The sequence below is a fragment of the Zeus faber genome (assembly GCF_960531495.2).
Source record: "Zeus faber genome assembly, chromosome: 2".
NCBI classification, from domain to species: Eukaryota; Metazoa; Chordata; class Actinopteri; order Zeiformes; family Zeidae; genus Zeus; species Zeus faber.
In genome coordinates, this window is record NC_137189.1 from 33,773,670 (window position 1) to 33,791,391 (window position 17,722).

The following is a 17,722-nucleotide window of genomic DNA, read 5'->3' on the forward strand; positions in this document are numbered from 1 at the left end:
TTTCATACATATATGCAGTGAAATGTAATGGAGGAGGAGGAGGTGGTGGTGGAGGAGGAGGTGGAGGCGGTGGAAGTGGTGGAGGAGGTGGAGGAGGTGATGGAGGAGGTGATGGAGGTGGAGGTGGTGGTGGAGGAGGTGAAGATTCAAGATTCAAGATTTTTATTTGTCACATACATATACATACTTTCATACATATATGCAGTGAAATGTAATGGAGGAGGAGGAGGTGGTGGTGGAGGAGGTGGTGGAGGCGGTGGAAGTGGTGGAGGAGGTGGAGGAGGTGATGGAGGAGGTGATGGAGGTGGAGGTGGTGGTGGAGGAGGTGAAGATTCAAGATTCAAGATTTTTATTTGTCACATACATATACATACTTTCATACATATATGCAGTGAAATGTAATGGAGGTGGAGGAGGTGGTGGAGGAGGAGGTGGTGGTGGAGGAGGAGGTGGTGGTGGTGGAGGTGATGGAGGAGGTGATGGAGGTGGAGGTGGTGGTGGAGGAGGTGATGATTCAAGATTCAAGATTCAAGATTTTTATTTGTCACATACATATACATACTTTCATACATATATGCAGTGAAATGTAATGGAGGAGGTGGAGGAGGTGGTGGTGGAGCAGGAGGTGGTGGAGGAGGTGATGGAGGAGGTGATGGAGGTGGAGGTGGTGGTGGAGGAGGTGATGATTCAAGATTCAAGATTTTTATTTGTCACATACATATGGGGGGGGGGGGGTGGTGGGATATGACGCGGGAAAATCAAAGTTGCGCATTTAACATTAAAGGGGAAAACAAACCAGTTCAAACTGTTTTTGTTTTTGTTGTTGTTGTTGTTGTTGTTGTTGTTGTTTGTTCGTCGTTTTTTTTTTTTACAGCGCATTCATACGTTTCCTCAATCGTACGTCTCCAAATGTTCAAACATTTTACTACGCGTTTTAATTAAGCGTTGGTGATTTTAAAAAACGAATCAGCGTTAACGTTCCATGGTATATACACTTGACGTTCTATTATTAGTAGCGTTATTAACATTGGAGGGCCGCTCCCAACGTGAGCCCATCGCGTCTTTCCTTTCGGTTCATTTTTATTCGTCGAGCCTACTTCTGAAAACCACGTGGTGGTGGAGGAGGTGATGGAGGGGGAGGTGGTGGAGGAGGAGGTGATGGAGGAGGTGATGGAGGTGGAGGTGGTGGTGGAGGAGGTGATGATTCAAGATTGTTATTTGTCACATACATATACATACTTTCATACATATATGCAGTGAAATGTAATGGAGGAGGAGGAGGTGGTGGTGGAGGAGGAGGTGGAGGCGGTGGAAGTGGTGGAGGAGGTGATGGAGGAGGTGATGGAGGTGGAGGTGGTGGTGGAGGAGGTGATGATTCAAGATTCAAGATTCAAGATTTTTATTTGTCACATACATATACATACTTTCATACATATATGCAGTGAAATGTAATGGAGGAGGTGGAGGAGGTGGTGGTGGAGGAGGTGGAGGTGGAGGAGGTGATGGAGGTGGTGGTGGAGGAGGTGATGATTCAAGATTCAAGATTTTTATTTGTCACATAATATACATACTTTCATACATATATGCAGTGAAATGTAATGGAGGAGGTGGTGGTGGAGGAGGAGGTGGAGGCGGTGGAGGAGGTGATGGAGGTGGAGGTGGTGGTGGAGGAGGTGATGATTCAAGATTCAAGATTCAAGATTTTTATTTGTCACATACATATACATACTCTCATTCATATATGCAGTGAAATGTAATGGAGGTGGAGGAGGTGGTGGTGGTGGAGGTGATGGAGGAGGTGATGGAGGTGGTGGTGGAGGAGGTGATGATTCAAGATTCAAGATTTTTATTTGTCACATACATATACATACTTTCATACATATATGCAGTGAAATGTAATGGAGGAGGAGGAGGTGGTGGTGGAGGAGGAGGTGGTGGAGGAGAAGGTGGAGGAGGTGATGGAGGAGGTGATGGAGGTGGAGGTGGTGGTGGAGGAGGTGATGATTCAAGATTCAAGATTGTTATTTGTCACATACATATACATACTTTCATACATATATGCAGTGAAATGTAATGGAGGAGGAGGTGGAGGAGGTGGTGGTGGAGGAGGTGATGGAGGTGGTGGTGGAGGAGGTGATGATTCAAGATTCAAGATTTTTATTTGTCACATACATATACATACTTTCATACATATATGCAGTGAAATGTAATGGAGGAGGTGGAGGAGGTGGTGGAGGAGAAGGTGGAGGAGGTGATGGAGGTGGAGGTGGTGGTGGAGGAGGTGATGATTCAAGATTCAAGATTTTTATTTGTCACATACATATACATACTTTCATACATATATGCAGTGAAATGTAATGGAGGAGGTGGTGGTGGAGGAGGGGGTGGAGGCGGTGGAGGAGGTGATGGAGGTGGAGGTGGTGGTGGAGGAGGTGATGATTCAAGATTCAAGATTCAAGATTTTTATTTGTCACATAATATACATACTTTCATACATATATGCAGTGAAATGTAATGGAGGAGGAGGTGGAGGTGGAGGAGGTGATGGAGGTGGTGGAGGAGCTCCGCACCGGCCGGGGGCGCTCGCGCACCATTTCGCCTGCCCGCTTCGACCGCCGTCACCGAAGCATCGCGAGAGGTTGTCGGCGGGGCGGACGTGTCCCGCTCCGCCGGCGAAGCGTCCGCTGTACCCGACGGCGGGCGACGGACCCCGGGGGAGCGTCAAGCCGAGTGTACTGCAGCTTTTTGAAGACTCGCTCGGCGCCCCGACATGGATGTTACGCTCTACTTAATAGCCGCGGCGATCATCGTCGTGCTGATTGTGTTGGCCGTGAAAGTACGAGGGAAAGCCGAGGAAGGTAAAAAAGTACCGCACGTTGTCTCGGTTGGCACTTTTGCGTCAGCGTCGCCGCGGAGGCCCCGCACGGAGGAGCCGCCGCCGCTCGCTTTCGAGGCGACTTCGAGCTGCGCCTCCTCCGAGGTCGTCGTCGTCGTCTCAGTCCGTCGTGGTAATTCCGTCTCGGGCGTGGAGCTCCGGTCATGGAAGCCGCGTTCGTACGGCGCGGGTCGCATATTGTCGTGACGAGAGGCGACGTTTTCTCGCCGTGAGGTGGAGCGGCCCCCGACAAGGCTGCGTGTGTGGTGCAACTTGTGCGGAGTTCCACGCAGTCATCCGCAGTGTTTAACAGTTAATAATGGCGGACTGATTCATTTGTTTGGATATATATATATATATTTTTTTTTGTGTGTGTGAAGGGACTTCCTGATGTCTATCACCCATCAACAGGCTTGGGCTGACTTGTATATCGCCCTCCTTTCTGGCTTGACTGTGACAGGTGGATGTCGTCCGCAGCCGAATTCCCCTTTTCGATCGATTGAGAACAACATGCATGTGAAGCTGACCGTCTGTACTTTTATGCTCGCGTTAATTGTTTGACTTCTTTATCGAAAGGGTTGGAGTCCACAACCAAGACAGCAAAGAATGCGTCCCTGTAGTGTCTTCTCATAACCACTGATTGTCTTGATACGATTAATAATTCGTGATAACATCAATGATTTTGTTTCACGGTCTATGTAATGCTGATTTCTGGTGCGTATCTACAGATAATTAGAATTTAAAAAAAAAAAAAAAAAAAAAGCTTGACAGTTTGAGAAGAATTGTAATAGAATACAAAGTACAAGTAAAATACAAATTATACGCAAGTACCCCAAAAAAATACAATCCAATATATACAGTCAAATACATAAAAATGTATGCAGAATATCCACCTTTCAAAGCGCAGTGCTGTGGAAGAAGGCGATCTAACAACCTTCCTCCCTCCAATAACATTCACAGCCGACGCAGAGCCCGGGCAGGATGTTGTTGTCCGAGCCGCAGGGCGGCCCCGGCAGCTGTCAGAGGAGCGGGGCGCCGGCATGCCGAGGCGCAGGAGGAACCTCAACACCCGCCTAGCGGCTCAAAGGCGGGCCCCCAGGGACGGATCGGATATTGGTGAGAGCCCACGACGAGCTGGTGTCTTATCTTTTTGTGTAGCCTGGCGTTTTCGCGGTGAAACGCTTATGAATTCACAGCGCTGACGGCTATGCCGTTGTTGGAATATGGAGTCAGGTTTTGCAAAGAAAAACGGTTGTTTCTCAATAAGTGATTTTGAGTCCAATCACACGGAAAAGACACAAACCTTTCAACACTTCTGCTGCTGCAAGTGCGTGGCTCTCCTCCTCCTCCCACTGGGTCTGTGTCCGCCCTCTACGTTCTTCTCTAATCTACTCATATCACACCATCGTGTTCCGTTTACCATTATCGTCTTGTCTTTGATGTCACAATCCAAATCATATTCATAATTAGGGGTGATACGGATCGCAAAACTCACGGGTGGAATCGTATCATGCTTTTGAGTCAAGGATCGGATCGTTTTTCGGATCAGCGAAACAAAAAATAAATGAATAAAAAGGGAGACAAATATACTTTGCGTTCCATTTATTCTGCAAAACACTTAAAGGAAGGACCTTTTGCCCATGGGCTTAAATGAAAACAACATGCAAGATGTCCAATATTAATATAAAATCTTAAAATATATAAAACATTCAATGCTTAATTGTTAAATTAAAGTGCAATATGAGGCACCCGTGATACCTTCTTCCTTTAAACAGGGTAGTGAGTGAGAAAATATGATTAGCTCCGTCCCCGCCAACTGAATTTAATTCCAGTATCGTGTTACATTTTTCACGTTCATAACAAAAAAAAAATTTCATGAAGAATCGGTTCAGAATTAAGCGAGTTAGAGTCGATTTTGGAGAGAAGTCTGCGTCTCTCAATACATGATTCAATTCGATGTAAACATACTTTTTTTTATCAGCACTAACCCTATCCGGTCTTGATCTGTGAAGAAAACACTTGTTTCTCAGTGTGTAACTTTGAGTCCAGTCACATTAAATCATTATAAATAATGTTTTTTTGCAGTGGAATGAATATAAAAAAATATATTTCATACAATTTCATAGATAAAATAAATGCTTCGGAGCCGTAGGAGCCGACTGGTTTCAATCTGCCGGATCACCCTGCTGATTGAAACGAAAGGAACAGTAAAAGGTGTTTTTCGGGGAGACCGTGAACTCATGCCAAAACTTGACACTGATCCCGTGGGGCTCTCCGGAAGCAACCCCGGTGTTGCGCCCGCTGTACCTTGACCGCACGGGTCAAACCGACCAGAATTTGGCGTACGGTGTGTAATATTTTTAGATTTCTGAAGAAGTGGACATTTACATATAAGCGTATACTTTCACTTAGATAAAATGCTATGTTATAAGTTTTATAAGTAGGAGTACATGTAATGAACACGAGATTGGACCCGATATCCATATTGTCTTCGTATTCTAATATGTGCTGTCGTCTTTTGGTGTAAGTTGGATGAATTATTTTTGTTTTAGAGGACGACCCTGTCGAGGAAGCGGCTGCAGCAGAGAATGACGAGGAGGAGGAGGAAGAGCAGCAGCAAGGCTACCAGGCCACAGGGAAAGTCGGCGCCAAAAAGCAGAGGAAGCTGGAGGAGAAACAGGCCAAAAGAGCCCAGAGAGAGGTGGGCGCCGGAGGCCTGTGGGTCTTTTCCACATTGGCTTCACAGTTAAACTGAGTTTCAACCTGCTGGCCGCATGCTAACCGTGGCTTTGTGGCTTCCAGTTTTTGGTAAAGTTGATATGATGCCACCACCACCGACTCTTTACTCCTTGATACATATGAGGAGACCAATACCATTTTCATCCCTGTGTCCAGTACCGAGGTAGCACCGGGCTGAATGCTAACTGTGTTAGCCCAGTGCATGGCTGCGCAGGGATCAACTAGCCTAGCTTCTGTGAAATTGAAGATTCATATTGTGTAATTGCGATACATATTGCGTCAATATGGGGCAGCTTTGCAGACAGGGTTTAATCTAAATCATCACTAAAATAATCCTACTTAAATTAATCCAGAATTTAAAAAGGCCTTTTCCGAGACGTTGCTTAATTTATGATTTATAAGTTCTAGACTAGAAAATCCCAGACTAAGGTCGTGAAGGATTGGTCAGCTCCTCTTGTCTGGTCTTGGTGCTGGTCTTAGTCCAGATAATCCTCAAGGTGGACCTGGAGGCCATGCCCGTTAATCTGATTTCGATTAGATTAGCTCTAATCTTCCTTCTGGAAATCAGATTTTTCTGATAAACCAAGACTTGTGCAAATCTGAGACTATTCTAAACGATGACTGAGAAAAGCCATTTCAGTTAGTTAGAGATTAAAAGTGTGGTTTGGTTTTAAGATTATGCCTAATCTGCGTCTGCCAAACTGCCCCTCGAACATCTAAAAATAAAAACATAAAAAAATAAGAGAGAGAGATTTTAGTTGTTTTAAGAACAGGATCCATCCATTTTCATTGGCCTCCACAGGCCGAGCTGGAAGAAAGGGAGGAGAGGAAGAGGATGCAGGAGCTGAGAGAGATGGAGCGACGCCGGGAGGAGGAGGCGGAACGACTGCTGGAGCAGCAGCAGGTAGAACACACACACTTTCTAACCTTTTCTCGCTTATTCATACTAATACATAGAGCGCTATATTTCCGTGGAATACATCTTCGAACTACGACAATACTTTGTTTTCACACCACATTCCGATGCTTTAAGGCTAATTTTATTAAGTGGGGATTCATTTAGATGAACCTGTCAGGAATGACAGTAATACTAATGAATCAACATAAAAACTTCTCCTAAATCCAAGTTAAGCTAAACCTATTGATGTCCAAATCTATGTATTAAACTTTGTAAAATAAAATTAAAATATATAAAATAAACAGTCCTGCCTGTCCAATCACAAGACCCAGAACTTGCTCCCAGATTGCTCCTTTTTTCTACACGATCGCCCTTCGGTCATTTTAGAGGACGCCATTTCTGACCCCCCCCCCCCCCACTTTGCTGTTTTCCCTCCAGGAGGAAGAGGAGCGCCGCGCCAAGGAGGAGCAGGAGAAGCGCGAGGAAGAGGAGTATCTGAGTCTCAAAGCGTCCTTTGTCGTGGAGGAGCAGGGAGAGTCGGAGCAACTCACGGAGGACCAGGTGACCTGTTGAACAGCCGGCGTGATATTTGTTTTCATGGCGTTGTGTTCCTTTGCCAAAGTTTTTGAGGTGCTTGATGTGCTTGAATTTCTTCCTCAGAAATGTATGTCCTGGAATATCTTGAAAATAGCCCCTTTGTGCTGAAGTGCTTGAAAAGTCCTTGGAAAAAAAAAACCTGCGATCATTGAAAACTTGTGATATTCCTTCCTTGTCTTTTTTTTTTTTTCAAATCGTAACATAATAAAACATTTCCAGAAAAGCTTTCACAACACAGATGATGATGTCAGGCAAATGTACATTTAATCCAGTATGGTTGGAAATAGACACTTATAATAGTAGATGACAATAGGATTAAGGAGAGACAGACAGCGAGATTAAGATTATATGATAACTAAATTAAAAAGATCATATTGAAAATGTATTATTTGTTTTGCGTGTCCTTGAAAAAGAAATAAATATTGCTTCTATCTCGTTCATCATTGAGGTTTAATTCATGGTTTTGTTCCCTTTCAGTCACGCAACCTCTTGCAGGAATTCATCCAGTACATTCAGGTGAGATAAGACAAAGGGGGAAAAAAAAAAACATGCATACATTCCGCTCTTCACTTATTTCATTTTTATTTCTCGAAACAAAAAGCTTTAAACGTGTTGCGCTCGACTCCGTAGGACTCCAAGGTGGTTCTGCTGGAGGACCTGGCCTCCCACTTTGGGATGCGAACCCAGGACGCCATTTCCAGGCTCCAGGACCTGCTCACAGAGGGCTCTCTCACCGGCAAGTTTGACTTTGCAGCTCACTTTCAGTTTTTTATACTTTTTTTTTTTTTTTTTAGCAAATCCTTTGTATGTGTGTTGTTTAGAGGGAAATTCCACAGCAAGGTAGCATTAGGCCTCATCCACATGTGTATGGATATTTGTATGGATGAAAACGTCCCCCACCCCAACAAAAAGATTTATAATGCTCACATAAACACGCTCAGGCCAGTAGGGGGAGCGATAATAAATAAATGAATAAAATCGTAATATTTATACCCAACACTGAATGGACGGCGTGCCTAAAGTTGGAGAGACTTTTCAACTTTTAATGGAGACAGGACAACGCGATAGTGGGCGGCCGACGCACGTTGAGGTCCTGACATCAGCACGTTTTCAAGAAGCTCCGTTTTACTTCCGCACCAATACACGGGAAACTGAGATTTGGAAGAAAAAGAAAAAAAATCCACCATGGTTCGGTGTTTTCCAAAAGCTTTGTTCCCAGTGCTAAAACGCCGTTTTAGTGTGGACGGGAGGCCAAAACGCAGAGAAAATACGATGTTTTCAAAAATATTCATGTACGTGTGGACGAGGCCTTAAAGTCGCTCCGTGTTTTTTTTGTTTTGTTTTTGATCTTTCTCTTGACGCGCCATTCTGCAATCACAAACGTACATTGTTGACGAATGACTGTTCAAATTTATTTTCACCATCATGCAACTGGGAGAGTTTGGTGCAATATTTTCACCAAATATAATTCATTTCCAATGCATTCGTTCCAATCCAGTGGATATATGTCTGCCTGTCCACTTCGCAAAGACAAGGGAGCCGCCCACTAACCTCTTTTTGGAGTGACTCATTTCCTTTCTACTCCTTTTCTCTTTCCCGCTCCCCCTCCAGGTGTGATTGATGACCGGGGGAAGTTCATCTCCATCACTCCAGACGAGCTGGAGTCGGTCGCCAGGTACATGAGGCAGCGAGGCAGAGTGTCCATCTCTGAACTGGCCCGGGCCAGCAACTCCCTGATCAACCTGACGCCCGAGACTCGCAGCGCAGCCTGACCACAAACCCAAAACCTGTTCATGTATTTTTAGATCAAGCCCGACAACAGCAGTGAAATAAAATATACTGATATCTTTTATTTTTTTTTGTTTTTTATTTTATTTTTTTTGTTTTTTAAGACCCTCACATTAACAAGCAAACTGTTAAATACAACTTCCGGTCATGCGTACCTTCAACAGTACAAAATATTTATGGCAGTTTGGATAAGCCAAACAGTCGGACTGTGGTACTGTATAAATACAATATTTTTGTGTTTTAATTTAATAAATTTTACTTTGAAAAGCAAAGCACAGTTTTGAATCAGATTTGTGTGTGTGTGTGTGTGTGTGTGTGTGTGTGTGTGTGTGTGTGTGTGTGTGTGTGAAAACAAGAATCTGCCTCATCATTGATACATAAACACCATAAATACATCAATGACTTATTGAATAATTACTTCTGTGCTATTATTACCATGATTTAATGCATTATCGAACAGTTAAAAGTATATACAGATTCAGAGAGATGTATTTATTAGGACATCGCTCTTGGTGGTAATAGTTGAAAATACTTAACAATGGAGGGATACGTTTGGAAAATCACAGGTTGTTTAAATGTCAGGAACAGACAACGAAAACGTATGATAAATAGTGATCAGGTGTTCTTGGACCTGCTCGGCCATAATATCCACATTTTTAAACTGTCGTGTGAATAAATATCTTCGGGGAACAGTCCCAACAGTCCGTTGCAACAGTCGCCCCCATCGACATTGTGCGGCTACAACGACGCGCCGCGTCCCCCTGGCGGTACCGCGACGTACCACTGGGGAGACTTTTGCACCATGAGAAGCGCTGCTCTGAATATACTCGTTTTGCGGAGGTGGGCAAACTGGGCAAACTGGGCATCACCAGTCGACGGTCGGGAGATTTCCGCGGCTCCGCGTACCGTTCGCGTTCGTTCCATCAGCGGCTCAATTCGGTCCGCGTCCTCCTCGGCGCGCCACGGAGATACACACTTCCGCCGGAGGATGGCGCAATATCCGGCGCCGGTGTCGTTTCCAGCGACCCGAGAAGCCTCCACGCGGCCCGACGACTAGCGTCCCGTGTCACCGCAAAAAGGGGACATGGAAAAACGAATGGATATAAACCGTGAGAAAAGGGTATATGAATCTGTATATATATATGTATAAAGACGGATTTTATATCGGGTATTTTGATAAAACAAACAAACAAAAATAAAAACGCCTTGGCTGGTGAGCGGCCAACGTGCCGGAAACTTCGTATTGAGAGTTAAGAATTTTTTTTCCGAGATTCGAATTAGCTGTGTTTTGACCCCGCGTTTGTTCAAATGTTTTGCGTTTGTTTTAATATTACACAATACACGATATTTGTTTCGATATTAGAATTAACGACCAGCTCAATCAGCTCAAATTTCAACAAATCCAAAGTTGCTCAGCTCTCTCAGTTGGCAGGGAAGGTAGCTCAGCTCGACTGAAGCCGCTTCTTCACATGGGTTATGGAAAATAGACGCGCCTAGCAAATACAAGGATATGTACAATTAAATTCCACAACTCCGCCCCCCCCCCCAAAAAAAACCACTTGTTAAACAATTTCCCACTACAAGTTAATAAAGTGAATACGTTTGTGTACTTCAGTCTGTCCACCGGATGCCGCCAGATTTCATTCGGCTATTTAACGGGTTGCAGCTCCTACTCCGTACATACATGGGAAGGTCCCAAAATAGCAAAGTCAGACCTGCCAACCTGCATTTCGTGTACCAACCACGCAATTCTTTGTCAAAACACGCAGCTACGAAATGCCAGGTCAACTCCGGGGGAAGAGGAGAGTGAATATTTATTTATTTCGATTTTATATATATATATATATATATATATATTGTAATTTAATTGCAGGAAAACAATCAACTAATACAAAACAATACCGTACATTTACCGGGTGAATTTAAACGACATCCCTGGGATGGGAGCAGATGTTACGACCTGTGGTTGCGCGAACCCTCCCTCTCCTCTCACTCAACATGCACCGATACACTGTGCACTGAGCGCTACTGTAACGCTGCACTGTGAGCTCAAATGGGAAGTGGGAGAGTTACAATACAGCACAAAAATGTCACCGTAGTGTTTGCATGTAAAACGTCAGATGCACCGATCGATCTACCAGTGACCGGAATCGGTTTTCACCGGCCGATCAGTGCCAGATTTATTTTCAGATTCTGTGCCGGTCAAATGTACACGCCGGTTACTGTGCTCATGTACTGTACTCGTAAAAAAGCTCCGATACTCAAACCCGACGCCAACGTAATGTAACGTATTTGACGCTCAGATAAGAGAGTGTAAGGTGGAAGATGTCGGTACTTAAGGGTAAACTAAGAAGATTAGATAGATAATTGATCTCTCGCTGTCACTACGGTGGAGCGACTGCTCTGGTTGTTCGTGGTGCACAAGCTCCGCTCGTTATGAAAGTTTGACTCTGAGACTCGGTTCTTGACTAATCACTCAGTGTCAGTTGGGGACTTCCGGTGAGCCAGAGTGAGATGAGTGGGCCATTTATTATTATTAAAATAAATTTGCAATGATTGCAATTGGTTTTGGAATGATACCAGAGTACCATGTAAAATAATATAATGTGTATTTGCACTTCAAGCGAAAGAGATTTTCATTTTGAGTTTGAACTGGGTATTTCCATGTTGAATCCAGGTTGAATTCTTTAGAGTCAATGTGTTATTATGAACATAAAATTGAATGAAAATCAGAATCGGCCAAAATCAGAATCTGCCGGTCTGACATAATATATATACATATACTGTATGTAGTTAGCCGTCGTAGCTCGCATATGATGTGATTATCCTCGTAACGAGACGGCTACAATGTGAATAACTGACGGAGTCATTTAGCTGCAGTAACTCAAACGCCACAGACTCCCTGTTACACTGTTGTGGTACTTAAAATATTTTCCCAAGGTTGGCCGGTCTGCAAAGTTCTGCTGTCCATCTCCGCAATAGTCAAGCCAAGTATTTATTCTTAAGTTGGAGTTTATTAACTTTAAAAATACAAGGTTAAAAACCTTGGGGGTGGCAGTGAATGAAGACTTTTTGGAAGTAGTGGTCAGAAGTTAATAACCTTTATCCCTTCACTTCATCCATCTTCGCTCTTTCAGGACAAAAGCCGGGACAGCTTTGTCCGAGTCCGAGTCAGGGACTTGGAAAGATTAACCACTGAGGTCATGCAACTGCGAGAGTTTTTGCCCAACGTTGTGCACGGACTTGTCGAAACACTCCACAAATCCCACACAACGGAAAAAAGTAAGACCCCCTCCCCTGATTAAAATAACTTTTTACTGAACGTCAGATAGGGAGATAGACAGCCCTGTAGTGCCAGTGTGTTTGTGGGTCTGTTTCAGCAGAGAAGGAGTGCGCGGGTCACGAGCAGCTGAGCCTGGAGTGTCTCCATCTTGGCTCCCGACTTGACACGGCACAGAGCGAATGTCAGAAAGAACGGGAGGTGAGAACCCCATCCAGACCGAAGCCAGCTTTACACTGACAACAGCAACGCACCTGCACATACTCTTTTAAAACACCACGAAACGGGCATTTTTTTCTAGTGCCCTTTCATTCAGTGAAAATTGCACAGGCAAGTTTTGGAAAAAGAGAAAAATTAATGTTGCAGAGATACAGGGAAGCCAGCTTGATGCAGGTCATACGACGGACGCTAGGGGGAAGGTTCTCAGGATTTGCACTGAATCCGACAAAAACGACAACTCCTCACGGGAAGTCTCATTCATCGTTTTCTGCACACAAAATGCTCTGCATCAAGCGACGATCGGATCACTTTTCAGATTCAGTTAAACTTTAACAGAGGTAAATTATAATAACTGTTTTGATTTACAATCCTTTTTTCTTCATGAATAAAAAATAAAACGATTCCGGAACTTGGGTGTGCGGGTGTGTCCGTGTACTCTTCCGTCCTGTATATCCTGCTGTATGTGCTAATGCTAATGCATTTCCGCGACCAGGAGAAGATCGTGCTGAGGGAGCAGCTGTGGGAGTGTCGGGAACAACTGCAGCAGCAGGCGGAGTTCTGCACGGGGCTCGGGGCTGCGACCTGCACCCTTCTGTGGAGCACGTCTGGGAGGGAGGATGCCGTTAAAGACATCCTGGCTGATGTGAGAGAGACTCCACAGCCTTTGCTTCCACTGGCCTCATTTGCATACTTATCTGTGGTGCACTCTGTGTATGTATTTGTATGCGAGAGTCCATTTCTATATAAAAATATCCAAACATCTTAACACCCTGAGGATAGGCGTGCTAGACATCATTCCACGGTGTCATTGTGGATTGTGTTGCTGCTGCAGGGTAAGCTGCAGGCTTTCCTGAGCGTCGCCGCTCAGACCCTGGTGAGCTTTGTCAAGACTATGGACGGGGGAGAGAAGGAGAAACCCCAAGAGCCCGACTCCCACGAGAACCAGTTTGTCCTGGCTCTGGCTGGAGTCATCACCAGTGAGTCCAAACAACAACAAAAAAAACCAATATGCCTTTTGATGCAATTGTTTTACTCGTTCTCAGTTCAACGTTACTTGCCCAGAAAAAGAAATCACGTGACGTGAATTATTTTTTATACATCGATGCCCTTAGCCAATGTTAAAGTAAAGCCATGAAGCACTAGTACACATGTTAAGTACTTTCATTAACAACATAACGAAAAAATCATGAAGAGTGTTAAACAGAATGTGAGATTATACTGTGGACAAGTAAGCAACGAGAGCAGCTTCTTATCTTTTGAAATATCTTTTCCCATCTAACCAGACATAGCATCCGTGGCCTGTGGGCGTGACTACCTGTCCAGCTTCGGACACGTTCTTCTGGACACTCTGATGGAGCTGCTGCAGCTCATGAAACCTGGAGCCTTCCCTAAACTCAAAGTGTAAGAGAAAATGACGGGAGTAAAATGATAATCTTTCAAAGTTTTAAACGTTGTTGGTGGCTTTGCGGCTTCCAGTTTTGGGTAAAGTTGATATGCCACCGACTCTTTACTCCTTGATTCATATGAAGAGGCCAATACCAGTTTCATCCCTGTGTCTAGTGCGGAGGTAGCAACGGGCTAAATGCTAACTGTGTTAGCCCAGTGCCTGGCAGCAGAAAGGTTCAACTAGCCTAGCTCCTGTGAAATAAGGAAATGATCAGCATGTGGTAGGGGTGGGGAAAAAATCGATACAGCATTGTATTACAATATTTTTTCCCCCCAAAATTGTATCGATACTCTAACGGCAAGAATCAAATGTATTTAAAATATGCACTTAGGGCTGTGAGATACAGGCCATGTCCACACTAATGCAGATACATTTAAAAACACCATTTTCATGTAAAACCTTTTTGGTACGCACAAGCTTTTTCACAGCGTTTTCAAAAAGTTGTCTGTCCACATCCAAAACGCCAAAACTCCGCTTCCATTTCTTCAATACACATGCGCAGGAAACTTGCAGCTGTAGCAACGGAACAGGTTTACTTTGAGGAAGCAGTGCTGTCTTGATGCAGTTACGTCTTAAGTCGTTTAACACAAACAAACACTTTGTTAATCCCCAGAGGTAAATTCAGACATTACAGCAGCAACAACAGTGCAGTCTGCGATCATAATATTCAGACACTATACTGTATTGGCGCCATTCCTATAGTTGGAGAGAATTTAAATTTAAATTTAATTACTTGTAAACATGTTATTAAACTGGAAAGACTGGTTGTCGGCCATCGCTCACAGGTTCCTGACGCATGTGCACGATGACGTCACAACATCAGCGTTTTCAAGAAGCTCCCTACAGAAGACCTTTAAGAGAGAAGAAAATATACTTTTCAATCGTAATACTTGGTGTGTTGCGAAACAAATAATGGCAATACTATCGTATGAGGACCGTAGTACCGTGATAATATTGTATGGTGAGATGCTGCTTCCCACCCCTGGCAGATGGACACGCTGCGTTGCTGTGCATCTCTTCACGTGTGTGTGTGCTGGTGTCTTGCTACAGGTTGATGCTGATGGCGCTGTATAACGTCAGCATTTGCATGAAGGGACTCAAGTACATCAGTGAGAGCCCGTGCCTCCTTCCCATCATCTGGGCACTGCTCGAAGGTTAGCAACACAAGTACTCGTAACACGGCAAAACTTGTTGCTGCTGTTTTCATTTATTTTTATTTTTTTATCCTCTCAATGAATGGTGGTGAAGCAGTGCATATTCAGGAGTGAGAGTTCATAGAAATCTATGAACTATTGCAGAAAAAATGAATTGTTACTTTTTACTTTCAACATTAAAGGGAAATAGGGTGTTTTATTTCCCAAATGTGTGTTTCAATTTGTTACTGAATAAGGTATGACTGGCTACTTTTTCCAAATGGAGAGAAATATTTAGGGTTAGGGTTAGACTTTCCGTCGAATCCAATAGATCTGCAGGCCAGAGGTTCCCCTCCCCTCCCATAGACCTCTCCATTAAAGTGGACCTATGATGCTCCTTTTTACACAGATTAATATAGGTCTCTGAGGTCCCCAAAACATGTCTTTGAAGGGTTTTGCTGAAAATACCTGATCAGATTGTGCATTCTAGCCATTCTAACATGCCTCTGAGACCCTCTTGTTCCAAAATGGGCTGTTTTTTTCTGGGAGGAGCCACCCTCCCGAGGCCTCGAGATCTGTGAGACAATGGATTTTAAGCCCAAGTTCCGGGTTCTGTGAGCCAATGGCGTTCCGTTGTATTTACTCCGTAACTTTCACTGATTTCACCTTATCAGTCCACCAAAATCTGTTTCTGAACAAATTTGAGGCAAGAAATACAGAAATACTACAAGGCCTGATTTAAAAAGTTAGCTCCGACTTTTGTTGCCGTTCCCCCAGTTTGTCGTGGAGAACGTAGCGCGATGCACCGGCATTCTCAGATGCGGGGATTTTTTGTTTCATCTGTAGGTCGGAAAATGAAGTTAATAAATACTTCTACAATAAAAAACGCACAATTATTATTGGTTTTGTTTGGAGAAACGCACAGCGGGTCGGATGGAGCAGATGACCATTAAGAAATCCGTGACGAGCTGATGTCAGCTTGTGCAGAGACTAGAAAAAACGCTGAAAACCGAGCGTTCAGAAGCCCGAGCGTTTTACCCACAGCGATTGCTTTGTCATTACTTTATGTCATTTTTTGACACTTTGGCCACGTCTCATATGAACAACCAACATCGTAACAGTATATATGACAGACAATAAGGAAATGCACAATTGGTCCCTTTTAAGCAACACAAACTGTATGTTAATGAATGGTCCATGTGAGCTAAAAAGGTAGAAAACAAGTTCTTACGACAGGTAGCTGTACCATATTTACCATTTATATTTGCTGTTCCAGTTGATCAAATTAATGATTAAATGGATAGATTTTATTCATTAAAATATTGGTTCCCATCGTAATAACATTATAACAGCTGTTTGACCTTACGGCTTTATGCTTTTTGTTCAGTTTTTTTGTTACATGACTAATACAAGTGAGAGTAGCACAGTAAGCAACCATAATGAAATGTTTTTCTTCATAAATGAACACCAAAGAACCAGTTTTGCAGCCAACATAAATGGTGGCAAACTGCTCTCTCTTTTCCATGCATGTCCAGTGATCTCACGCTTGTTGCCCAGATATACAAGATGCCAACTTTAAATATGAATTATACCGAAAACAATAATTGATCCTTGTTGGAACTGCACTTCCTACTTTGGCTTTCCATTTTCGAAAGGGTGATTAAACGCACTTGTAAGTCTCTGCAGCAGAGTGGTAAGTTTCTCAGTAGTAAGGTGTTCAGTAAGTTGTTGCGATGAGAAGTTATGAACGTTGGGAACCAACATTTTAATAATGAGGCCTGGATTGGGAAAAATAGCGAAAGTCCACTTGGAAACGGTAACTATCCGACACCCTCCCTCAGATGCAGACGCAGAGGTGTGTGTCCACTCCCTGCGTATCCTCCAGTCTCTGGTGCTGGAGGAGGAAGTGGCGTCCGCGGCGGGCCCGGCCCTGCTGGGTCCCCCCCGCGTGGCGTGCCTGGAGCGGCTGGCCCGCAGCCCGCAGCCCGCCCTGAGGCACACGGCGCAGGAGACGCTGGACGACGTGCGAGCCCTGCTCCGCAAGAACGCAGGGGAGGGCTCTATGAACCCCAGGCCAAGCAAGTCAGGTCTCTGATTGAAGCCAAAATATAGTCTTGTGGAAATAACAAAACGAGGAAGACATGTTGTTTTGTTCATCGAGTCGTCATGTCCCCAATAAAATGTTGTACCAAGTTGGCTAGATCCGTGCAGGTCATACTTTCACTTGTGGCTGGAACGTGGGGTTACATATACAGCCAAACAAATTATTATTACATCAATAACTAATTTCCTGAATCATCGGTTTATTTTTTGGTACCTGGGGTAACTGGTGTCTCAAAATGCATCTTCCGGAAAATTGTCATAGGGAAATAAAGCCTATTATTATGAAAAGGGATATTTGGAGTTTTATAATGTAATGAAAAAAAATGAAATGCAGAAGTATTTGTCACAATAATTGGAATGTTTTCATTTTATGTATTTAAAATTATTTATTATTCATAAAATTTGTTGATTTAATCATTTAATTTGGAGTCATTTTGGTCCCATCGACCACAGAATATGGATGATTGATTCTTGCCAATTGGGTGTATCGTCTGAAGGTTATAATTGTTTTTTTACCAAGAACTTAACTGTGATTGGACGTGGGAAAAACTATGGCTATAGTTTCCCGCCTCCTCTCGATGGATTAATCACAAAAGATGCCAGAGGCTAGCTACCCTTATCCAGGACACCACTCCCGGATTTG

At 43.9% G+C, this 17,722-nt stretch overlaps 2 protein-coding genes across 2 annotated transcripts; both read left to right on the forward strand.

Annotated features, from left to right (window-relative positions):
* The first annotated feature begins 2,650 nt into the window (after positions 1 to 2,650).
* Positions 2,651 to 9,163, forward strand: ddrgk1 (DDRGK domain containing 1). The gene is made up of 8 exons (XM_080024285.1): positions 2,651 to 2,858; positions 3,836 to 3,991; positions 5,428 to 5,576; positions 6,417 to 6,518; positions 6,951 to 7,073; positions 7,587 to 7,625; positions 7,740 to 7,845; positions 8,721 to 9,163. Exons 1-8 carry the CDS (start codon positions 2,771 to 2,773, stop codon positions 8,879 to 8,881), a joined length of 924 nt encoding a protein of 307 aa, XP_079880411.1. The 5' UTR covers positions 2,651 to 2,770; the 3' UTR covers positions 8,882 to 9,163.
* Positions 9,164 to 11,222: 2,059 nt separating this feature from the next.
* On the forward strand, positions 11,223 to 17,071 carry hsf2bp (heat shock transcription factor 2 binding protein; the record flags this gene model as incomplete). The annotated part of the gene is made up of 8 exons (XM_080023891.1): positions 11,223 to 11,228; positions 12,035 to 12,179; positions 12,281 to 12,378; positions 12,890 to 13,039; positions 13,229 to 13,373; positions 13,680 to 13,797; positions 14,894 to 14,997; positions 16,818 to 17,071. 8 exons carry the CDS (start codon positions 11,223 to 11,225, stop codon positions 17,069 to 17,071), a joined length of 1,020 nt encoding a protein of 339 aa, XP_079880017.1.
* Positions 17,072 to 17,722: the final 651 nt, after the last annotated feature.